This window comes from Penicillium coprophilum (genome assembly GCF_028826855.1).
Source record: "Penicillium coprophilum strain IBT 35676 chromosome Unknown utg000001l_segment0_segment0, whole genome shotgun sequence".
NCBI classification, from domain to species: domain Eukaryota; kingdom Fungi; phylum Ascomycota; class Eurotiomycetes; order Eurotiales; family Aspergillaceae; genus Penicillium; species Penicillium coprophilum.
The window spans coordinates 1,563,292-1,587,310 of record NW_026622720.1 but is presented as its reverse complement, the minus strand read 5'-3'; the positions used below and the strand labels follow the sequence as shown (position 1 = coordinate 1,587,310).

Sequence of the window (24,019 nt, the reverse complement as noted above, 5' to 3'; positions counted from 1 at the left end):
TCCCGGGGCCACTATACTCGATTAATAATCATGATTCTGGGTTCAGGGTCCCTTGTTCTATCGGCATCCTATTTCGGCTTTCCACATCACTTCGGTTCTTCTTTGTACGTTAAGATGACACCACCACATAGTCGTATCTGCGACTGATACTACACTCCTGTCTCTTATTTTGATTTTTCTATTATGGAGCTACGTAAACTGCAATATACTAGAAAGTGCAAAGAAGATCATGTCAGAAAGATTGTTGGTTGAATAAGGGCAGCGCAATGCCCTCGAAGCTGACAACGATGATTCGCGATGTATATGTCAAACAGGTGAAAATACCGGATACTAGACGCTGAAGATGACGAGCTATACTATCAGATACATGACAGTTTGATCATTTGGTACTAGCTCGAGGTTTACACTGAGAGCTTCATCGGGCGAAGGAAAACGAGTGACTGTAGACAGTACAACTTACATCGCAACAGTTATGGAGCCAGCAGATTGTAATAAGTAACATCAATGATACAACTAAAGAGAATCGAATCGAGATTTCGCCTTGCATTCAAAGCCAGACTATCTCTGACAGAAGATGCTTCAGGTACCAAAGCCACGATCAAAGTATCCGGTCAAACAATTGAGGTATCATATGCCAGAGATGAGAAGGCGAGAGATGATCAAAAATCGGCAACAGGTGAGCGTTGGAACAGGAAAGGGGAAGGTCGAGTAACAAGCATGATCTATGCAATCTTGTCCCATTTTACTTTTATATCCTGCAGATCTCTCTGATCACAACTTTGATTGGTTTATAAATTAGGCTTCATCGCACCAATCAAGCCCCGGTTTTGACTGGCAGAACATTGGCTAGGCACAACCGGGGCCCCCTCCACCCCGGGAAGCCTGGACCCTAAGCATCAATCTACATATAGGACAATAGATGATTATCACTGTACAACATAATGACTAATAAATCGCTGCGCTGAGTTAATGTAGCTAAGGTAGTCTATATCATGTTAGAATACCTACACGGGTGGTAACCAAGTAGCGAGTGCCGATGAGCAATAGAGATATATATTTTCCCAGCTGTAGGAGAGACTAGACTAGAAACGCGCGGTCTACACAGGCGAGAATAAGGCGGTGAGTGAATTATATGAGGCGGCTTATCAAACCCAGGCAATTTCCAAGGTTGGAAAATGTGTAGAATTCAGTGACCGAATTCCAAAATGAGACCGCTAGGCTTAAAGGGCTTCATAGTTCAAATGATTTCCCTATTTGGGAGGTACAACATGCGATGTTCGAGAAAAAAGGAGAAAAAGGAGAAAAAAGGCGAAAAAAGGTATATATAGCCCACATATATGAATAACGGTATGGGCTGATCCGCGGAGAAAGTAGGGATTGGGAGATTTAGAGGCTGAACTGCATACGCTTTCTTTTTTTTTCTTCTTTGTATCTTTTTTTCTAGAGAGTACTTTTTTCTACTTTATTTGCTTCATCTATACGATATCTAGTGAATATAAATCCAATAAATATGTGGATCAACTCAATGTATAAAAAGTTATGTGGCAAGGAATACATATAATCTAGTCCAATCTAGTCCAACTTAATACGATCTAAGGGTTCGCATTTCTATAACCAATAAAATGCAATAACTGCAATCAATACAGTAGATATTAGGCTAGTTAACAATCTCACATATCGTTGACCATTTGTATCACAAAACATAAAAAAAGGATCGAAAAAAAAATGGAGTCACGAAAGTCCGACACCGTTTGGGTACAAGTAGGCGGGAAGACCCCGCCTAAACCCGAACTCATTCTTCACCTCACATCATACCACTTATATGCAAAATGACGAGGGCAACAACCAAGGCCAAATATCCTTATAATCTTGGGTCATATGGGAAGGTCATCACAACCAGTAGCCCTGAAGCGCAAATATGGTTTGACCGCGGTCTGGTGTGGGCATATTCCTTCAATCATAAAGAATCAGTCATCTGTTTCAAACAGGCACTGGTCCATGATCCATTATGTGTGATGGCCTTTTGGGGCTTGGCCTATTCTCTCGGTCCCAACTACAATCAGCCGTGGGATTTCCTCGGTAACGACTTGGCAGCGGTCGTGAAGAACACATATCAAGCTGCAATCAAAGCGCGCTTCCTCGCGCCAAATGCATCCCCGGTGGAACAGGCCCTCGCCAAGGCAATCTCCGCCCGCTATCAAAGTGATAAGCCCGCTAGCATGGAGCAATATGCTATTCAAAATCTTGCATATGCCGATGCAATGAAAGAGGTATACGAAAATTTTACAGATGATTTGGATGTGGCCACTCTGTACGCTGATTCCTTGATCAGCCTCACTCCTTGGAAATTGTGGGATATGGTGACCGGTGAACCAAACCCAGGCACTCGGACCATGGAAGCAAAGAGAGTGTTAGAGACAGCTCTCCAACAGAAAGATTCCCACAAACACCCCGGTCTCTTGCATATCTACATTCATCTTATTGAGATGTCACCCTTCCCAGAATTAGGTATCCGACCGGCAGATCACCTCCGTGATCTCGTTCCAGATGCAGGCCATGTCAGCCATATGCCGTCCCATCTGGACGTGCTGGTTGGAGACTATCGAAATGCCGTGCGCGCAAACCAGCGTGCCGCGATTGCAGACGAGAAATACTTGGCCCGGGAAGGCCCATTTAATTTCTACTCAGTCTATCGCATGCATACCTACCACTCGCTCATCTACGCAGCCATGTTTGCGGGTCAGAAAAAGACCGCATTCGAAGCCGTGGACCGCATGGAGGCGACTTTGCCGAAAGAACTGCTCATGGCCATGTCAGACTACATCGAATTCTTCATGTCTGTGCGCGCACATGTCATGGTGCGATTCGGCATGTGGGAGGAACTTATCGAGATTGCGATCCCCTCAGATCCAGAGCTGTACTGCATGACGATAGCGACGCTGCACTACGCCAAGGGCGTGGCATATGCAGCTACGGGGAACGTGCCGGATGCAGAGCGCCAGCGAGAGCTCTACCGAGCAGCGTGGAAACGAGTTCCTGATACGCGCTTGGACTGGCCCAACAAGTGCGTCGAGATTCTGGAGGTGGCGTCGGAAATGCTGGATGGCGAGATCGAATACCGCCGTGGGAATTACACCGAGGCTTTCCAGCATCTACGTCGCTCGATTGAATTGGATGATGGGCTGGGTTACAGTGAGCCCTGGAGTTGGATGCAGCCCACTCGCCATGCATATGCTGCTCTCTTGCTAGAGCAGGGTCATGTCGAGGATGCAGCGGCTGTCTATCAGGCGGACTTGGGTCTTGATAGCACTCTTATCCGTGCTCGGCAGCATCCGAATAATGTATGGGCTTTGCAGGGCTACCATGAATGTTTGGTACGTCTTGGTCGGCATGATGAGGCGCGCATTATTGCGCCGCAGTTGGCGATAGCGGTTGCTGTGGCTGATGTGCCCGTAACATCTTCATGTTTCTGTCGTAGGGATACATCGGAAACACCCAATGTTGGCAAGAGTTGTTGCAAATAAATTGATAATGTATGTAAATTGACTTCATACCTTATATTACCCCATTAAAGCTGGAAAGCCATCCATATGTATTGAGATTGGTCAATCGCCGATAACGGGTCAATGACGAGTGGATCCGGTGTTTGGTCGAAATATCAAACGCCGAACCAGAGGTAAAGCGTTGTCCTTGGATAAAGTAATCTTTCAACAAATGTTATAGAATCAACCGAAGTTGTTTACAGGTGAATCAAGGTAAATCGTCCTCGTCTGATCAGGGTATAGATATCACGTGTCGGGTGACGTGCCTACAAGAGATCATCATCTGTTTCAATTTCATATTAGACAAGATGCCTCGTGTTATGAAACCGCCAGTGAAAGCTGCGTGTCTAGCATGGTGCGCCATATACCTTGTCAACCGCTCATTCTTGCATTGAGCTCATATCTTGTAGTCGAACATCGAAAACACGTTGTGATGGCCAACATCCCTGCGACAGTGTATGTCCAACACCTTCTCCTAGCATTCATTATCTAATTCAATGATCAGTGCTCTAGCAGAAAAAGAGAATGCAGTTATCAACCCAGTCGCCGGGGCGGTCCTCGCAGAGGAGCCCGATATGAAGAGACACAACGACGACCAGCTGCAGAAAACTCACTGCGGTCTTCAAGATCAGATGCCACCAATGAAATTGGTAGCTCCACTCTTCCTGGATAACAAGCCACCATAATAGTATCTAACTATTGGTCAGAACCATTCCTTGATAACATGATCGGCCTGGTCTCGCCTTTCGCTGGGATCCACAACCTCGATCTCTCCCCGGATTCTCTCTCAATTGCCGATGGAGCCCACCAGATCTGGGGCCAACTCACCCCGCATGATGATGGCTCCTTTGACTCAGTCCCTGTGCCTGATGTGGGGTCGTCGGCAATACGTACCTATCAATCCGAGGCGGAAATGTTGGTGCAAAAGAGACATGATTCAACGGATGGCAGACTGCTGATCGGATATACAGTATCAATGCCTACTATATCTATATCCACCCATATTTACCTTTATTGCCTCCTCAGGTGAAACCGCGGCAGGAAGATCACCCTACCGTTATCAGGTCATTTGGAGAATACGCTCAAGCAGAAAAGTCCCATGTACCTTATTGGCCGACATCATCTCTGAGTCTTGCTTTGTCCGCAATGCTAGTCCTCATACCGATCTCCAAAGACAATTTTCCAATGGCCGAAACGAATCTTGCGCTCAGGCGGTCGTACGCGCAGCTATTTGCCCAGGCGGCATTGGCTGCTGTGGAAACTGAGACTGATGATTTGGCGCCTGCTTTGAACACTAATATGCCTGAGACAGGATCATCTCGGACACTTAATGACTTGCACTCGCAAATTCCAATTCAGCTTTATCCGGTTCTGGCTCTGGTGATTCTTGCCATGTATGAATATTGCCAGCGTGGTAATGTATCCAGAATGCGAGCTCGTGGTAACCAGGCTATCACGACTGCTATGGACATCTCCATCCATTGCCTTGACTCGACGACGACAGATTATTCCGAGGCACAGAGACGAGCTTGGTGGATGACGGTTTGTCAGAGATATCTGTTATTCTTGGGACTGTTGCTCACTGGTCCTGTAGATTTGGGTCACATACCTATCCTCCAACCTCCATCACTCTGTAAGAGAGCATACGAACATATTGACTGACTGACATTGACTAATTTGTATTTAGCCACCAATTGTTTCCACGAATGATTCAAGAATTAGCACGCCTTATCCTAAATTTGATGTTTATCTGGAGGTAATCATTCAACTCCTTTCATAATTCTTCAATCCTCTATTAACCATAACAAGCCATGGCCCATAATGATGAAAGTACAAGCGGCTCTCTTTGAGTCCAACAAAATGGTCCAGAACATCGAACGCGTGGATGAAACAGCCGTTCTCCCCGATTTCGGCACCCGAATACGCAAGCTGGATTCAAATCTTGTCTCTTTAATGGGCGAAACAGACCGCCATCTCTTAACGACTTTCGATGAAGAGTCAGAAGCATCCGTCGCACAAACAATGTGGATGATCAGCCGCATGTTCATTCATGCGTGAGTAATCCATCTCCAAACCCGATGCATATTATACTGACACTTCCAGTTCTCGCATTCGACTACACCGTTTCCGAGCATTCATGGACATTCCCCTCTTTCTTGATAAATACTGTGATCTTGCAGCAATCAACAGTGCTGATTTCCCGCACGAAACGTCCACTCCCAAATGGGTGACAGACTGCGGGACCTCATTCCCGTTCACTGAGCAAGAATCCTCGATTATCTGTCTCAAGTCTGCGCTGGTCGTAACGACGATATATCGAACCTTGCCGTATCCGAATCCACTTGCGTCAGTCCCTTCTTCTAGATCCATGACATATCCGAAAACCATTCCGTACTTTGTTTGCTCGGCCATGCAAAGCTGCTACGCTCTTCTCATGCTATTGCATCGACTGCGTGCCTCTCTAGCAATGGATCGGCTTGCAGATTGTTATCACCTGCTCAATCACCCTACTCCTGCGTCGGAGATTGCAGATGTCGAGAGGTTGAAGGAGGAATTGCGACATGGGGTGGAGATACTTGGGAGATCTTTGAAGTCAGATGTTATTTTTGAGGGGGGTGGGGGGTATGGGGCGCGAAATTGAGGGCGCTTATTTGGCTGCTTTTCCAAATTGCTTTGAGATCTGAGGATGTATATTCCCAGAAGTCGGAATTGGAACCTTGGGTAAAAAGTTATTTTGACTGATTTCCAAGATAATCTCATGATGATACCCTGAATAGAAACCGAGTCAACTAACAAATTTTTCCAATTGAGAAATCATATGCTGATTTCGCTATGCTATAGTGTTGGTTGGCTGTAATGTACCTATACAGCAATCCATGCGAGCAACATAAAGAACCAAGCAACCACCACCTACACGACGGTCAATCTAGTACACTGACATAACCCTAATAAGATATCTCAAAAACGACCTGTCATTCTTTTAAATAATAATCAATAGAATCTCGAAGGCATATTTATGTGAAAGCCATCCGGTCACGTTGTCGGGAAAATTGATTGGCCGACCCGACGATATCACCGTGAGGTTCTCCTGCGCGTGAAGTATTCTATAGGTCGATGATGATGTTGAATCATCGCGCCTATGTTGGATTCTAGGGAGAGTAGACATGGCCGGCAATATATCCATCTCGCCATTCCTGTTCCAGCGTTGCTTCCAGCAAGCATGGTCCGGATCGCGACGGGCTCGCGTCAATTATGGCAGCACTAAATATGGAAAGAAACCCGGTGATAATGATTTGCAGCTTCCACGGAGGTTTGGTAAGTTTAGAAGATTGAAAATTTACAGACTCGTTGCTTGTATCTCGAGAGCTGATAGCTGACACGCGAGATGGTAGGAATCGCTGTGAGTGGCGGCGCCGACTCTATGGCTCTGGCATACTTATGCAAGCAACTGGAACGTTCTTCTGATGTTGCTGGAGCCATTTCTGTCACTGCCTTTGTGGTAGATCATCGTGCCCGCCCGGAAAGCACCATTGAGGCACAAAAGGTTGCTGGCTGGCTTCGTGATATGGGTGCGTTCCAAGCCAGAATCTTTCCTACGATGATTATATTGACCATCCTTAAATAGATATCAGAACCCATATCCTTAGCTTGGACTGGTCTGAAATTACTTCAAATCAAAATGAGTTGTCTTCGAAAAAGTCCGGAGCATCAAGTCCACTGCCATCTGCCTTTGAGACACATGCTCGACGACTCCGCTTCCAAGCCCTCGGCATAGCTTGTCATGAGTTCAAACTTGAAACTTTGCTCCTAGGTCATCATCAAGATGATAATGTCGAAACCACCATTTGGCGGCTCTCCGCCGGGGCAACTGGTTTAGGTCTCGGCGGCATTCCTGAAGTTGCTCGAATTCCCGAATGCCATGGTCTTTTCGGGGCTTCTGAGAGCTGGTCAACTACATCAATCCCGACCAAATCACCAGCAAAACCCCAACCCAGAGTTCGATTCGATAATCAGAAGAACGGGCTCATCACTTTCCCCGACCCAAGCACTAGGACAGATAAGATCTACTCCAGTCTTACATCTAATGTCAAAATGGCAAGCCCCGGCATATTCATCTGCCGACCTCTACTCTCTTTCACCAAAGCAAGTCTTCTAGAGACCTGCCACAAAAACCAAATCCCTTACGTCTCCGACCCAACAAATTTCGACCCAACCCTCACACCCCGGAACGCCATCCGCAGTCTTCGCACCTCAAACTCTCTACCCCGTGCATTGGAATCACAATCCATTTTATCCCTAATCCGTTCAAGCCAAGAGCTCCTCCAGAGATCAAACGAGCTCTCGAACTGCCTCCTCTCATCCCAATGCCGAATCCTAGATTTCAACCCCAAGGCAGGGTCAGCGGTCATTCAATTCCTGGAGACAAGCCCGGCATCCATGGACCCACAACTGGCAACATTATCAGCCTCTCGAACCCGACAGATCCAAACCATCGCTCTCCGCCGCATCACAGAACTACTCTCTCCATTCCCAGATAATCATTTCTCGCTACGCAGCTACGAGCCACTTGTTTCTAATGTGTTCACTGATCTAGATGGGTCTCATGGCACAGACGATCAGAAGAGAAGAAAAGCGTTCACAGTAGCGGGTGTTCTATTCCAGCGTCTCGCGAACGAAGCCCCCACCCCTGATAAATCCCAAGATACACATCCCAGTGATAATATTTGGTTGTTATCTCGACAACCATTTATGAGAAACCGTGACCCCGTGATGCAAATCAATGTTTCGCCTAGTGGCAGTTTTACTCCGTGGGTTTTGTGGGACAACCGGTACTGGATGCGGCTTCGTCTTGTTCCGGTTGACCGTGATCCCAATCAATTAAAGGATGGACTAATCAGTCTTCCTCTTACGATACGTCCGTTCCATAAATTTGATATGGAACGGATACGCAAAGATGCGGTTAGTTCAAGGCCGCAAGATGCTGCTGCTAAACAAAAAATGCCCGGGACTTTTGAGCATGTTAAAGCCCTCTTGTCTGCTGAAGCGCCTGCTCAGCTGCGCTTTACTTTACCTGTGATATCACGGGAAGGTATTTTGTCTAAGCCGGGAAAGCCTCTGGGTCAAAAAGTTTGGCAACAGTTGGCATTGCCGACTTTGGACTATCGATTATCTGGTCATTCACACAATTATTCCTCTCCCAGTGAGGTGGAACTGATACACCTACGCTGTCGCTGGAAACTGAAATGGCAGTGGATGTACAAAATGATTGACACTGAGGCACTACGCCTGATGGGCTGGCCAGTGGGTAAAGATACCGAAGACTCTTAGTGTACATGACAATAACAATTAGACAAACAAGGAAAAGCAAGCGGTGTAAAAACTTGATCTCCCGAGCTATGCATGCATGATCAGTGACTATCTGTGTAGATAGGCCAATATGAAGGGTAAGAAGAATGAGGGATGAATACAAGTAAGATAAGCTCATGGATATGTATGCAAATGAATGTGTGTCCAAGGGAAAGAAGGAAAGGCTTATGCGGTATCAAAATACAATGTGAAAGAAAAAGGGAAATGTGACGGGTGTCAGGTTGTCGAGCAAAATGCTCAGGTAGGTGAAAGGAATGAGTGATGGGACAAGCCTTCGATGCTGTGATTTTGTATTTTGACTTACTGCTCGCTCGCCTTCAGCAGTGCAACGGCGGCTGATTGAGCTCGGAGACCTCCGACTTCTCGTTTCAAGCGGAAGTTTTCTTTCTTCACTCGGCCGATTTCATCCAGAGCATTCGTCAGTTGAGACTTCAAGGCGTCTTCTGCGCGGCCTGATCGGACATCCTTTGCAATCTTGCTGAGTTCGGTATTAAATCGGTCATAGAGAGCCTCATTCTCGGCGCTTGCCTCGCGATAAAGCTCGTCCAATTTCTTCACGCGCTTCTCGCTCAGAACCAAGGACGACTCCAAGTCTCTTTCGAGAGCAGTTGTGCGGCCATTGTATTCCTCAGCAAGCGTCTCAACTCGGGCTTCAAGCTTACGCATGCGGGCTTCGAGAGATGCGACGGTAGCAGACGATGGATTAGTGTCGGTACGGTCAAAATCAAATTCAAGGTTCAATGCATTAGATTGCCTTGGTGGTGTAAACTTCAGAGAACGTAATTCGTTGCCAAGCTCTGAGAGCTCGTCTTTCAGGCCCAATTGAGTAGAGTTCTGGGTCTTCTTTTCTACTTGAACACGATCACGTAACTAAGAAAATGTCAGCTAAGTCATTATCAAGGCAGATACAGTGTGACAGACCTTTTGCGGACTTTGCATCCGCGGTTTCTGCGGCTTCTGCAACGAAGACGAAGATTGTGGCCGCTTGGTATCGGAACCATTGGTGGTTGACCGCTCTCGAAGGCCCGGAGTTCGCTGAGGGATGCTTGACACGTGGGATCGCCTCCTTGACCCCTCTACTGGCGATTCTGATACACTGCCTCTAGGTTTGACTTCACGCTCCGTCTGTGGGGTCCTGGGATCAATGTTCTCCTTCCGACTTGGCGTAGAAGGACGAGGCGGAGACAGACGGCGAATAGGTGAACCTAGTCTCGTCGGCGAACTTGATTTTGCTGGCGGCTTAGAGCGCATTGGTGATTGACCACGCATTGGCGATTGGCCGCGCATAGGTGATTGTGATGTTGGTATGTAACTACTCTGAGGTCTGGACTGTTTGGTGGGCGTTACCACTTCTCCTCGCGTACGACTGGAAGGGGTCGTCGGGCGGAGCTGTTGAGTCGGAGAGATACTGGATGCATCGGAGGATGATGTGGGTGGTCGTAAATCCGAAAGAGAGCTCCTTCGTTTTCTGCGAAACCTTGGCACAGTATCTTCGGAGAACCCTCGGAAAGAAGATAGAGAAGGCGGATTTTCGTAGCCGGTCCCCGGCCTCGAGAGTTGCTCCTCAGATGCGAACCCATAAGGACGATCGCGGGATGTAGGGCGATCGCGAGTTGAGGGACGATCACGAGACGCAGGGCGATCGCGAGATGTAGGGCGAAGGAATCCCAGACGCGCGTCCACGTCAGTTGACTTCGAGCGCAGCAGACTGCCTTTGGGTGTATTGGGCTCTGAGCCGGCAGGGCTTTGCTTTTTGCTCAATGTTCGTAGAATTGATGCGACTTTGCTCTCGCCTTCATTTTTTGAGGCATCCCTGTGCATACCAAAGCCAAAGCGTTTCCGGAAAGAGGACGAATTGGAACCAACTGATCCGGCATTAGTATGAGATTTCGATTGATCGCAGGTCAGTGTTCCTTCCACCGAGGTACCCCCGGGGAGATATTCTTCGAATAGACTGTCAAAGTCTTCAACTAGTCGATCCAAAAGAGACACATGATGGCTAGGATCTCCGTCTTCGGTGAGTACCTCTGCAAATGCCATCGTCAAAGCACCGCGATCCCCGTCGTTCCCAGATGCATCGAGTAGCTCCGCAAGTAAACGAATGATCGCAGCTAGAGCTCGTCTATTCTGTGGGCTCATGTCTGTCACAAATTTCCGGAATTGCTCATCGAAATCTCGCGGTAACATGGTATCAAACTGGCTCTGAACCCATTTCAGAGAAGAGGGGCTTAAGACAGGACCCATGCTTCTTCTCCAAGCGTTCGCCAGGAAGGTTTCAAATGCGACAAAAAGTGTATCAACTGGGACTTCAGCAGCAGCCTGGATCTTGCTTGGGTCTTCTAGCAAAATGTTGTAAAGCTCGTTGACCGGCGCCCGGTCAACCTGATCTCTGACCCGAAGCATTCGGCCCAGGATATTTCCACTCCGAGACTGCAGAGAAAGGACATAGGCTGCGAATGTCTGTTCCAGCAACCCGAACTGAGTATCCAACCCGTTGGAGGCAGATGTCCCAACAACAGATATTTTACTCCCATAATCCTCTTTCTCTTTTTCCTTGTCCTTTTCTTTATCATTTCCAGGAAATGTAGAGGGTAAAGTGTTTGACCTCGACAAAGTGCCTCTAGGCGGTGGCATTTTTGGGAATTCGCCGGTAAGAGTGGCCGATCCCGGGGCTTTGAGCGTGGGGACGTTATCACGGCTCCCTCCCAACAGGTTTGAGATCAACTTGGTTGGCGACGGTGGCCGGAACCCCCGTGAAGACTTGACTTGCGTGATTAAGCTGCTGGCGATGTACCGAAGGATTTCAAAATTGGAATGAACCAGTGGTTCCGTCAATGCTGGGTTTCGGGGGCTATGCAGAGGCGCGAGCAAATATTGGACTTTATTACTACATGTCAGTGGTAAGAAAACATAATTGTCAAGGCAGAGTCACTTACGACGGCGTGAAAGAGTGGGAATGAATGTGTCCACCGTGATCAGATCCGTAGACCCGGATCCAACCACAGAATCAATGTCTAGTCTGTATTGATCTCCACTCGGAGGAGATATTGACACGATGATTTCAAGATTAGAATCTCGCAACATTTGACCACAAGTCGCCCTGGGCGTATCAAACACAACTCGTATGGGAGATGACTGGATCTGGTTAAGCGCGGCGCTTTCGCCGTCCTCACACACACACGCCAGTATTCCCACATTACTCGCAGCTCCGGTGGGAGGGCTTCGTAATGTCCATTTGCCTCCTTCTCTTTCACTCTCGGAGAATCGACCCTCAATCTTCGCTTTGGATATTTCTTCAATCAGTCGATTGGCTCTTCCTTCATACGTTCCAGCCAATTCCAATGCAAGAAGTTCCGCTCCATCCATTGTCTCGTCTGGCGGGAACGACTTGGCTGAGATTGGCAACGCAAACAAAATCCGACCACATGTGGATTGCATACAACGAACATTATGGAAGTCCAGCACCTGCACAACTTGGAGTTCCGATCGCGGTAAAGACGTGGACATGTCGGTGGTTGAAGAGGCCGCGTTGTCGATATCAGCCAGTACACCACGGGCCGTGGCTCGGCTTTCGGCGGGCTTCGCTAGGAGGACCAGGCAATTCTTATAAAGAAGCATGATCCCTGTGCTATTGCCAGGTGACTGTGTACCTAGATGGTAGGGAGGGGTGATCTCACTGAAGTCGACTGCAGTGATCAGCCGACCTTCAGGGAATGTGTTTGCTGGCCATCCGTTGACCAGCTCTTTCAGGCGTTGAAGGCTTTGGGCGTGGCTTGACGGAGAATTATTATCGAGCGCACAAATATCCTTCACAATGTCTCTTGCTTTCAGCAGAGTTCGCACGGCAGGATGGACCAGAGGGAGATTGCTAGTCATGGTGTCAATCAGCAAACTGTATCGAGGGAGCCGCTGAACGGGTTCCATCAATAAAGAGCGCAGTCGTTGCTCTCCCGTCTCGTATACTCTCTTCGAAAAGCTCGAGTTCTTATCTCTCATGAACAAATTCAAAGTTTGTGTAAAACCTGTATGGGCTCGCATATAGTCTCCGTAGGGCTGTGAAAATTGTGGCAACCATTCAAAGAGGGCCTTTGCAAATGCAAGTGCTCCAAGAGGATCCGCTTTATCTCTGGGTAGACCCCGATGATTAGAAGGGAGCTCCGTATCCTGACCGATATCTGTGATGGCATCTTTCTCTGTTTCATCAAGCACTTGTCGAATGACATTGAGAAAGCCCAGGTTGACTTCGAGAATTTCATTCAAACATGGTGGGAACAATGCCGCCAACGCTGCCTCGTCGGGGCTGGTACTGGACGGCCCTCTGCTCACAGCCTTTTGTCGAAATTCATCGGCCACCTCATGGACAAGAGAATACAGCTTGGCGACATATCTCTCTTCGGTATCCACAAGCTCACACATGGTAAGACGAAGGGCTTCTTTCTGGCTTCTTGCAAACAGGCGCGATTTGCTGACATTGGTCGGCTGAGACGGCGCACGCTTCAGTCGAGATGTTGGTAAAAACATAGGATCCCCCAATGCCTCTATCAAGGGTGTGTATGGACCGTATTGGGGATTCTGACTCCCCTCGAGGTCTGATCCCGCACTTTCTCGGCGGTGAAATGGCTGTATAGTACCCGCAGGAAGCACCACGTCAACATCAATCCATGGCACCTTGCGTTCCTGATATGCGCTCCGAATATCCTGGATAATCTCTAATGAATCATCCACCTTTGTCATACGATTGGCGAGATCCGCCGCATGCATCTCATCGAACATCTTGGGGGCCTTTCCTCCCGGTTTCCCAGCTCGAGCCACCCCATTCAGACGATTTTTGACCGGTTCAGATAGCTCCGCAAAATACCTCAGCATGCTGACTGCAAGTCCGCGGCACACCTCATCGCCTTGTTTTTCGCGGGGAAGGTGATTGACTGCAGCATACACCGGCGCAGCTGGGGACACCGTGATTCGAGGATAACTTTGAAACCCGGCAGGTGTGAATATATGAGCCTGGATGCGGGAACTGCTCACGGTGGCATTGGCAGTAGAGACCGCACCATAGAAGACAAAAATGGACGATAAACAGGAGTCGACGACATGATAGAGACTGAGTTGTTCGAGAGGCAGATCTGCCAGTGTAGGGATTGCGGGGGGAGGTGCGATGGCCGCCATAATGAATGGTAGCACTTGCAGGTCCGGAGTGCGAGAAGCTGTTGAGCAAGCGCTATCGTGCGCGATAGACAAATGAAATGCACCAGAGTTTGGCGTAGAGATAGCGAAGGAGTGACGTGGTAAGATAGCGAGTGACAGAGACAGAAGGGCGCAAATTATTTGGTATTAAATGAGAGGAATTTTTCTTGAGTGAAAGACAGTTGAAGATCGCATAGAGGATGTGTTATCCTGTTCAAGCACTCGCGACATTCGCGCTCCCCTCCATAGAAGACGATATCCAGTCAATTCATAGATTCAAAGAGTCGACACGTGGGGGAAAAAAGGAAAAGAAAAAAAAGCCCAAAGGGTAAATGAAAGAGAAGTGTAAGATTGAGGGTGGGCGTTTGTTTTGAGGCGGGGACAGAGAAGCGGTGGGTTGATATCGCGATAGCCCGATAGAGCGGGTATTAGCGCCTACTAAGAATAGAGTAAAAGAATGACAAGATATATACTCTTGCTACATTCTCTTGTTCTGCTCGCTCGTTTTTAATGTTTACTCTACTATGTTTTGTCCGGCCAACGCTATCAACACCGTTGCTATCGTTGCAATCCCCAACTGCTGCAAGGACTAGCGTGACAGGTCACATCTGCATGATTCGCTGAATATATGGGGTTGCACCTTGTTTGCTCTGTATAGTTTCAACTGTATATTGCTTAATGCTAGACCAATTTGAAACTGTTTTGTCGTAGGGATAGACAGTAAAACTAGATCTGTCTGAGGCACAATGCCATTGTGTGTACATCTTCAAATAATAATAAAAACAAACCCTCGTCTGATGGATAATGTGGTCAACTCGGAAATCCTATCTTTGTTTACTCGGAAAATATATCAGCCACTATATCGATGATCGTCGGATTAATATGTTCACGAATTCATGCATGTATATTAGTTTATTGCATTTGCCCCCTCCCGTATACACTTCTTATAGTGTGATGATTCTATGTAGATACTATGTAAATGTTCTTGGCAAGTGATGTTGATAGAACGATGTCAACAAAGGTGAAATCAAACAATTCTGAATCCATGGCAGCGGAATACCAGATCATACAATCATACCCCCTTCGATACAGGCCTTGATCCAATCCAATCCATTTAATACAGTCTTGCTGGTAATAGGTAGTACAGCCCCTGTCGTAGGCGGTGAGTGGGCGGGGAAGACGCTAAGCTCGATAAAGCAACCAGCAGTATGATGATCAAGAGACCAGCTGTTTTGTTCCCTTCAAAATGGTGTCACAACAGCGAGCATCTTTTGTGATGCTCGATCCCACTATGGAATTATCTACACTTTCAATTGCCATCGATCCTGTGGCTTTGGTGACCACTGAATGTATCACCGTCACCTCGTCTATGCGCAAGCATGCTCGTTGGGCTCATTCCTCGGTCTCCGCCATCTTGGGTGGTAATGGAGCCTCTCGTGTTTATGAGCGGGATAACTCAGTTCCATCAAGCCCAAATTCACGCAAAACGGGTCAATCAACACCTCGCCCCGATGAAGATCATGCCCTGGCCAATCGGTGGGGTCTGCGAGGGAAGAAGGGGAAGAGCATGCAGGACAACCCATTGATCTCGGCCTTTACACGACTGCGGAGTGATCTGAAAGATTGCAAAGACATCCGAACTTTTGATACCCCAGCTTTACTTCACCCATTCCTACAGGTCGTTCGCTCCTCTTCGACCTCCGCCGCAATTACCTCCATCGCCTTGGTCTCCATCACCAAGTTCCTCTCGTACAATATCATCAACCCGAATTCTCCGCGGCTCCCCATAGCAATGCAGTTACTTTCAGCCGCCATTACACATTGCCGGTTCGAAGCTAGTGACTCGTCGGCGGACGAGATAGTCCTCTTGAGGATTCTGAAGTTGATGGAGGGCATACTGTCACGACCTGAAGGTGAACTTTTGGGCGACGAGAGCGTTTGCGAGATGATGGAAACTGGGCTGAGCATGTGCTGCCAGGGTCGTCTGTCAGAGGTACTGCGGAGATCTGCCGAAATGGCAATGGTCAAAATGTGCCAGGTGATCTTCATGCGTTTGTCGCATCTTGATCAAGAAATTCCCGCAGGACCGGATCCATTTGCGGGAGAAGATACAAAAAAGGACCCACCATCTCACCTGAAGATGGACCCGTCAGTCAATGGAGACACCGTCACATCGCAGCACCTGTCAGCCATTAGCGCCGACACAGCGGCCGCAGAACGGAACAGTACCAGTCGAGAGGGATCACCCGAACAGGCCGGAAATAGCATCGCAGCAGCAGCACCACCGAGTCCGCAGGATGACGCCGAAACCGAGCTTCAGCCTTACTCCTTACCATCCATCAGGGAATTATTCCGTGTCTTGATCGACTTGCTGGACCCTCATAACCGGCAACATACCGACGCTATGCGCGTGATGGCACTCCGCATTATCGATGTTGCTTTGGAGGTAGCAGGTCCCTCCATTGCTCGGCATCCTAGTCTGGCTGCCCTGGCCAAGGACGATCTTTGTCGATACCTCTTCCAGCTAGTTAGGTCAGAACACATCGCCATTCTCACTGGCTCACTGAGAGTGGCCGGCACCTTGTTATCAACTTGTAGGCCGGTTTTGAAATTACAACAGGAACTCTACCTTTCATATTTAGTTGCTTGCTTGCACCCTCGCGTGGAAATACCGCGAGAACCCGGCATCGACCCATCGCTCTATGAAGGCATTCCCCAATCACCGAAGTTGGTGAAACCCCCGCCTACGCAGGCCAATGGCGGCAGACATACACCTGTTCCTGTTCAGGATCGACAGAAATTGGGACTTGAAGGTGGGGCGAGAAGGCCCGAAGCCCGAGAGGCAATGGTTGAAAGCATTGGCATGTTGACACGCATACCGAGCTTTATGGTTGAGCTTTTTGTCAACTACGATTGTGACGTGGACCGAGCAGATCTGTGCGAGGATATGATTGGATTGCTCTCTCGCAATGCTTTCCCAGACTCTGCAACTTGGAGCACTACAAATGTACCCCCATTATGCCTCGATGCTCTTCTGGGCTATGTGCAGTTCATTCATGACCGGCTTGATGATGAACAGATCCAAGGAGACTATCCTCCTCGGGAAACATTGAAAAAACAACGAAACACAAAGAGACTCATCATCAGGGGAACCCAGATCTTCAATGAGGACCCCAAGAAAGGAATTGCCTTCCTTGTAGAGCATGGTGTTATTGAGGACCCGAATAATCCTGTTCTTGTTGCTCGCTTCTTGAAGGGAACCACACGTCTATCGAAGAAAATCCTTGGGGAGTATCTCTCCAAACGTGGTAATGAGGAATTGTTGGGTGCATTTGTGGATCTCCTAGACTTCTCGGGGCGCAGTGCGGTTGAAGCCCTTCGGGAACTACTCAGCTCGTTCCGTTTGCCGGGCGAATCGCCCCTTATTGAGCGAATTGTGACGATTTTCTCAGAGCATTACATGGAAAAGGTGAAGCCGGATGCTATCGCAGACAAAGACGCACTGTACATCTTGACCTACGCCATAATCATGCTGAACACCGACCTCTACAACCGCAATGTGAAGCCACAAAACCGTATGACTTGCGCTGGGTTCGCAAGGAACTTGCGAGGTGTTAACGGCGGTGGAGACTTCACGGAGGAGTTCCTGCAAGATATCTACGATTCTATTAAGAACAACGAAATCATCCTGCCTGATGAACATGAAAACAAACATGCGTTTGACTATGCTTGGAAGGAACTATTGGTGAAGTCCTCATCTGCCGGCGACGTCATAGTTGGAGAGACCAACATGTATGATGCCGAAATGTTCGCGGCTACTTGGAAACCAGTGATTGCGACCCTCTCATATGTCTTCATGTCTGCATCGGATGATGCAGTGTATTCTCGCGTGGTCAATGGTTTCGACCAGTGTGCGCAGATCGCTGCTCGCTATGGCTTGACTGAGGCATTCGACCGTATCGTCTTCTCCCTTGCATCGATTAGCACATTAGCTACTAGCAAACCTCCAAGCACAGCTCTTAACACAGAGGTTCAGGTAGGCCAAAAGAGTGTGATGGTAAGCGAGCTAGCCGTCAAGTTTGGCCGGGATTTCAGAGCACAACTGGCCACGGTGGTGCTTTTCCGAGTCCTCTCAACGAACGAGGCAACTGTCAATCAAGGCTGGGAGTATATCGTCCGCATCTTGAGCAACTTGTTCATCAACTCTCTCATTCCGCCATTTGACGCTGAACTCACCTCTGAACTTGAAATTTCACCAATTCCGCTACAGCCTCCATCACAGGTGGTTGACCGAGATGGACGCAACAATGACACTGGAATTTTGTCAGCATTCACATCCTACCTATCAAGTTATGCCGCAGACGATCCTCCTGAGCCTTCGGACGAAGAACTTGACAATACACTTTGCACAGTGGATTGTGTGACTGCGTGTTCAATTTCCGAAATCTTAACAAACATCAAGTCAGTGAAATGGTTTTATTGAATGGCTTATGGCCGTTATGCTGACCTCTCTCACAGATCTCTGCCGTTATCTTCATTAGAGGTGCTCGTGGAGGCTTTGCTGTCCCTGCTTCCCGAGGAGAATGCACCCGCAGTCATTGTCGTAAAATCTGAGCGGCCGACACCAACGTCGAGGGCCCCAAACAATAGAGTCGACCCTAACCAGCCCAAATATGACCCTTCGATGATATTCGTGCTGGAGTTGGCAACGGTACTTACTCTTCGCGACGAAAATAGCCTGGCAGCTCTTGGTGAAAACTTGGCAACAACTCTTCAAACACTGGTGCGCGATGCGAAGAACCTCCACCCACTAACCGTGTCTCGCGTGGTCTCTTATCTCCTAAGTCTCTTGCGACTGAGCCATGTATGTCCTTTACCCTGCGGTTCTGATATGCGTGATTCTGTACTAATGCTGCCCAAGAACCAGGACTTCATGCGGGTCCCTGTTGTGCTCCACGCTATCTCTGGATTCGACCAGGATGTTTTGGAAAACGTGGCCGTGGCCACGATCAAGGGGCTTGCCAGGTGCATTGCTCATACAGGCCGCCTAAGAAACGAGATCACAATTTCTCCTGATTTCTGGTCAATTTTGCAAAGACTTCACCAACACGAGGCAGTTTCTTCTCTTGTCTTTGATCTTCTCCAGAGCATTGTTGAGTCAATGCCCGATATCATCACAGCCGACAATTATGAGTTTGTAGTCAGCTTGGCCAACGACTTTGTCAGCGCTGGGCGTGTGGGATCTATTGAAGAAAGACACAGGGATGTCCAAGCCCGCCGTAATAAGGGGGCCAAACAATCTAAATCAAGGTGAGGCTACCATTTATGCAATTCTCTCTACTGTTGATACTTACCTCTCCTCCCATAGTGAGAACCAAGTTGTGACTCGCGGCATTAAGGCAATCGGTCTGATCTATCATCTGACTGGACGCGTCCCTGCTCTTATCAAACAATCTCACCTCGAGGAGAACGAAGGTAACGACCGACCCTCTGATGTGTGAATTCCAGCGAGTTTCTAATATGTGATTTTCTAGCCTGGGCCGCTTACTGGTCGCCTATCTTCCAGTCCTTGACTGCTCAATGCATCAACCCATGCCGCGATATCCGACACCATGCTATTTCCACACTGCAGCGATCTCTTCTATCTGCCGAACTGATCTCAAGCGATGACAAAGAGTGGACTAGCATTTTCGATGAAGTCCTATTCCCGCTCGTGCTTCTCCTCCTGAAGCCAGAGGTCTACCACTCTGACCCTGTTGGTATGAGTGAGACCAGGTTCCAAGCCGCAACCCTTGTCTGTAAGATCTTCCTGCGCTTCCTTGACCAGCTTCCCAACCGGACGGGTATGCTCCCTCTCTGGCTCAGGATCCTAGATATCCTCGACCGCATGATGAACAGTGGTCAGGGCGATAGTCTGGCGGAAGCAGTCCCCGAGAGCTTGAAGAATATCCTCTTAGTCATGGCTGATGGAGGCTACCTCGTGTCCCCATCCCAAGATCCAAGCAAGGAGGAAATCTGGGTGGAGACCCGCAAACGCCTTGGTCGCTTCTTGCCCGATCTCTTCTCGGAGATCTTCCCCGATGTTCCCAACGAGCCCGAAAAGTCTCCTTCGACCGACACCGTCTCATCCACAGAAGAATCCGCCGAGAAAGAGAAGACCACCGAGGCAGAGCAGAAGAACGAAGATACTGCGCCCCGGCAGGACAGCGAAGAGACAAAGGGAGCTGCTAATGCCGAGAGCCAACCTCCAAAGGCAGAGGAAACTACTGCCTAGAAGAGTGTCGACCCATTTCATTTCCGTGGATGTATGATGTATCTTTCTTAATTTCTTGACGCCCTTAACCTTTTCGGGTTTACCTTAGAATAGCGCCGGGGTCTATGTTTCACATGTAGATATAGCTTGATTTGATGATCGGCGCTGCGTGCGACAAGACTACCCATGTTTCTATTTACGTTGTACCTATGATATGCGAATGTCAAAGCTGGCTTCTTATCAACGTGAGGTTTGGAATTCACCAATAGAACGAACATTCGTATTTACAACACATCGAGGTAGACAAGTTGCGACAGAGGTATATTCCTTTGGGCAATCTATACACATACAGATACAACACTAGAACGCCACGTTGAATCAGGTATCCCACGAAAAAGATAATAAAATCGAACAGAAAATCAGAGAATCCAAGGCCTCTCTTGGTGACAAACGGAAAACCTAGTCATGATTTGAGATGCAATGTGCCACCCAGTGGTAGGAGCCAAAAAAAAAAAGGGGGGACTGAGGTGGCGATCAATCGCAAACACTCATACTAGAATGCGAAAAGATAGCAAGTATACAACATACAGTTCAATGGAGACACAGAAAGAGCAAAGAGATCGGAAGACGAGTCAGCAAAAAAAAAAAAACAATTCATAGAAAGTTCCCTTTCTCTTGAACAAAATAGCCCATATCAACTTCTCCTTCTATTCATCGTCCATGTCAAGATCAATCGCGTCGGGATTGGCCTCGACAGCAGCTGGTTCTTTGGTGACAGGCGGAGGACGGTTACCTCCCTCCGGACCGCTGCTGGCAGCCACGAAGCCAACTGGGGCACGAGCTTGACGCTCCAATTCCGCCATGGCATCTGCACGTCGTTGGTCGTCGTCACCTTCACCTTGTTCGCCTGTCTGGAGTTGCTGTTGGCTCCTGGCGATGGCTTGCGAAGCAATGAAGTTGACGTCGGTACTGTAGATAACGTTAGAAAATGTGTCATCAGTTTTAGGGTGGGAATCACATACTTGTATTGAGCTTGAACACTTCGCTTGATACGAATCATCTCGCCGAAAGTATCGTCGTTTCCATGGTTAACTTCGAATAGCTCCCACTTCTGCCAGAAGGGGGCGTTCGTCCGGGGATCGCAGAATTGAGATGCGTGGCCAAAGATCGCGCGAGCACGATCGATCTCGCCAAGTCGTCGCTCCATCTCGGCGAATTTGAGACACATTTCTTTGGCCTCTTGGTCAGGCAACGCGGCAATGGCGCGCTCGTAGATTGGTCTGGTAGATGTAAGACCGAAGTTGGAGGCGGATTTTGTGATATAGAACTCGAACATCTCGAAGCGGTCCTCGTCAGACACTGCCCGAGTTGCACGCTCGTAGATCCGCATCGCGTGGCGTGCGAGACCGCGCTCCTCTTCTAAGTTGCCGTACATCAGGTAAAGAGACTTGGCAAACTTGGGGGGGCAATCCTCCAAGGCCTGCTCGAACAGGTCTCGGAGTCGCTCAATACCAATCTGGCGGTCCACGGCCTTGGTCAAGTACAAGTTCCAGAGTTCGAATGCAACTGGATACATGAATAGATCCAAGCCTCGCTCGTATACCTTGAAAGACTCTTCGAAGTATTTGTTCTCTTCTAAGAGATTGGCATAATTGACGACAGTCTGGGGTGTGGCGATACGAAGCTCGAAGATCCGCTCGTAGACCTTTTTGGTCTCGTCCAGAGACGAAACACTCTCAACGAGATCGACATAGAAACTCCATAGCTTCCAGCTCTTGTGGATTCTTTGCTGTGGGGACAGGGTCTCATCGAAGTAGTCGACCGTCGATTTCTTAGGTGCCTGCGTCGCCTTCGCCATAATACTGACTGCTTTGTCGAAATTCTCGGCGCGAAGCTCCATTTCGGCCCATTCACACCAGGTCTCTGCCAGTTCTGCCACGGACTTGAATGGAACTTTGACAGCCTTGTCGAAAATGACCCTTGCAGTATCCAAGTCCCCGCCGTTCTCATAAAGCCTGGCATAATTGACCCAAAGTTCAGAGAATTTTCCAAGCGCTTTCTTGGGGCTGATTGCAGCAATGGCATCTGTGTAGGTGCGGACGGCTTCTTCCTTGTTATCGCCCCAGAGTGCCACTCGCTTCTCCCATTCGATGACGTTGTGAGGGTTCTGCCGTAAGAGTACATCATTAACCAAGAATGGTCTACGGTCCATCAGCTGCTCGAAACGAAGCATGCGGAGGTCAAGATCAAAGTCGGCATCTTCGTCGGCTTTACCCTTGTCAGAGCGCGCGGCTGCGTCTTCCATCAAGCTCCCAATGATAGACTCCTCGAACTCAACATAGGAGTCGAAGATGAGGGTGAAGTCACGAACTGTCATGACAGTAGTGATTCCTTCCTCAAAGACATCCCGTGCCTTCTCGAAGTTGCCCTTCATGATCCAGTACGTGGCCAACCCGGCCCACAGTTTGCCCCTCTGGTCTGCGAAGCGCTCGATACCACTCCGGAGAATGGCATCAACATCAATTCCGACCTGAGGGCCAGTTTCAATCTTCTTGGCTTTGGAGACTAGGAGGTCAACCATCTCGGACCATAACTGGAATGGACCCTTGCCATTTTTGGACTTGAATCGTGGGTCGTCAAGAATATCCATGTATTTTTTCACGGCTTCCGTATATTCGCCCATTTCAATGAGAAGCTCGATGTAGTCCTCGATGTTCTCAGGGTGAATTTGCATATACCGAGCAAAGATTTTGATGGCAGTCTGTCCAGAAGCAGACCGAGCGAAGCCTTTGTACAGTCTCCAGATTCGGTTATGCTGTGTGACTGGCAGAGCGCGAAGGGCACGGTCGAAGGTTCGTCGAGTCTGGGTCACCATGGGCTGCTGGAGCAGGAAGGAGAGGTACATTTCCCAGATGCGCGGCATCTTGTTCAGCAGGATCAGGGCTCGCTCGAAGAGCGCGTTCACTTTCTGGTATTCGGCGCGATAGACCGTGGGATTGCGGCCCTTCAAATGCTTTGTTCGAAACTCCAGATACTAGGATGGTCAGTAAAAGCAGAGACTTGAAGTTGTAAAGTAAAGTCACTTACCATCTTCCAGAGCTTGTAGGAACGCGGTAACTGCTTGCAAGCGCGCTCCATGACCTGGCGAAAGCCGTTAGATTAGTGACGATCCTGAGCGACTCGGTTGTGGTAGATGATGACATACAAATGCTTGCTCATAGAGCGTGCCATTTTGCTGTTTGAATTCGATATAGGCAAGCCATGGCTTGACACTACTAGCGTCGCGAAGCAAATCTTGTTCGTAGATAATGTCTTGATCGGTCTGGAGACAAAATCCAAGTAAGCCTCAAGGTCAAATGGTCCAATGCGTCAAAACTTACAATCAAGTAGAGGTCCGGCCGGGACGCAGATGATCGATCCATCTCTGCGTGCTGCCGGTGGGATCTCGGGGGCAAAAGCGTCCCTGGCATTGCGCCACTCAGTCGAGCGAAATCCAATTACACGATCAACGTGTCAGCATAAAGGAAATTCGCATAAAAAAGAAGCTGCTGGCATGCACGTTGGAAGCCAAATCTGTTGACGGATGAGGTTCCCACTATCACGTGATTAATCTGTATCAGGTGGGCGGTGGAGCTTTATCGGCGTCATACCAATGTGGCCGCGTAGCTCAAGT

At 48.6% G+C, this 24,019-nt stretch overlaps 7 protein-coding genes across 7 annotated transcripts; 5 read left to right on the top strand and 2 right to left on the bottom strand.

The window, feature by feature from the left end:
- Positions 1-1,829: 1,829 nt before the first annotated feature.
- On the top strand, positions 1,830-3,524 carry N7500_000586 (tetratricopeptide repeat protein; the record flags this gene model as incomplete). The annotated part of the gene is made up of 1 exon (XM_056671732.1): positions 1,830-3,524. One exon carries the CDS (start codon positions 1,830-1,832, stop codon positions 3,522-3,524), a length of 1,695 nt encoding a protein of 564 aa, XP_056537305.1.
- A 742-nt stretch (positions 3,525-4,266) lies between these two features.
- Positions 4,267-5,252, top strand: N7500_000585 (uncharacterized protein; the record flags this gene model as incomplete). The annotated part of the gene is made up of 3 exons (XM_056671731.1): positions 4,267-4,457; positions 4,754-5,175; positions 5,230-5,252. 3 exons carry the CDS (start codon positions 4,267-4,269, stop codon positions 5,250-5,252), a joined length of 636 nt encoding a protein of 211 aa, XP_056537304.1.
- A 111-nt stretch (positions 5,253-5,363) lies between these two features.
- N7500_000584 (uncharacterized protein) lies at positions 5,364-6,183 on the top strand (the record flags this gene model as incomplete). Its single annotated transcript, XM_056671730.1, has 2 exons — positions 5,364-5,596; positions 5,646-6,183. The coding sequence occupies 2 exons, from the start codon at positions 5,364-5,366 to the stop codon at positions 6,181-6,183; spliced, it is 771 nt and encodes a 256-aa protein (XP_056537303.1).
- Positions 6,184-6,706: 523 nt separating this feature from the next.
- On the top strand, positions 6,707-8,870 carry N7500_000583 (tRNA lysidine(34) synthetase; the record flags this gene model as incomplete). The annotated part of the gene is made up of 3 exons (XM_056671729.1): positions 6,707-6,857; positions 6,935-7,111; positions 7,168-8,870. 3 exons carry the CDS (start codon positions 6,707-6,709, stop codon positions 8,868-8,870), a joined length of 2,031 nt encoding a protein of 676 aa, XP_056537302.1.
- A 339-nt stretch (positions 8,871-9,209) lies between these two features.
- Positions 9,210-14,075, bottom strand: N7500_000582 (putative Rho guanyl nucleotide exchange factor; the record flags this gene model as incomplete). Its single annotated transcript, XM_056671728.1, has 3 exons — positions 9,210-9,779; positions 9,831-11,788; positions 11,846-14,075. 3 exons carry the CDS (start codon positions 14,073-14,075, stop codon positions 9,210-9,212), a joined length of 4,758 nt encoding a protein of 1,585 aa, XP_056537301.1.
- Positions 14,076-15,339: 1,264 nt separating this feature from the next.
- N7500_000581 (SEC7-like alpha orthogonal bundle) lies at positions 15,340-20,367 on the top strand (the record flags this gene model as incomplete). Its single annotated transcript, XM_056671727.1, has 5 exons — positions 15,340-18,554; positions 18,612-18,957; positions 19,015-19,403; positions 19,462-19,568; positions 19,628-20,367. 5 exons carry the CDS (start codon positions 15,340-15,342, stop codon positions 20,365-20,367), a joined length of 4,797 nt encoding a protein of 1,598 aa, XP_056537300.1.
- Positions 20,368-21,053: 686 nt separating this feature from the next.
- Positions 21,054-23,816, bottom strand: N7500_000580 (mRNA splicing protein SYF1; the record flags this gene model as incomplete). Its single annotated transcript, XM_056671726.1, has 5 exons — positions 21,054-21,315; positions 21,369-23,380; positions 23,434-23,487; positions 23,552-23,668; positions 23,727-23,816. The coding sequence occupies 5 exons, from the start codon at positions 23,814-23,816 to the stop codon at positions 21,054-21,056; spliced, it is 2,535 nt and encodes an 844-aa protein (XP_056537299.1).
- Positions 23,817-24,019: the final 203 nt, after the last annotated feature.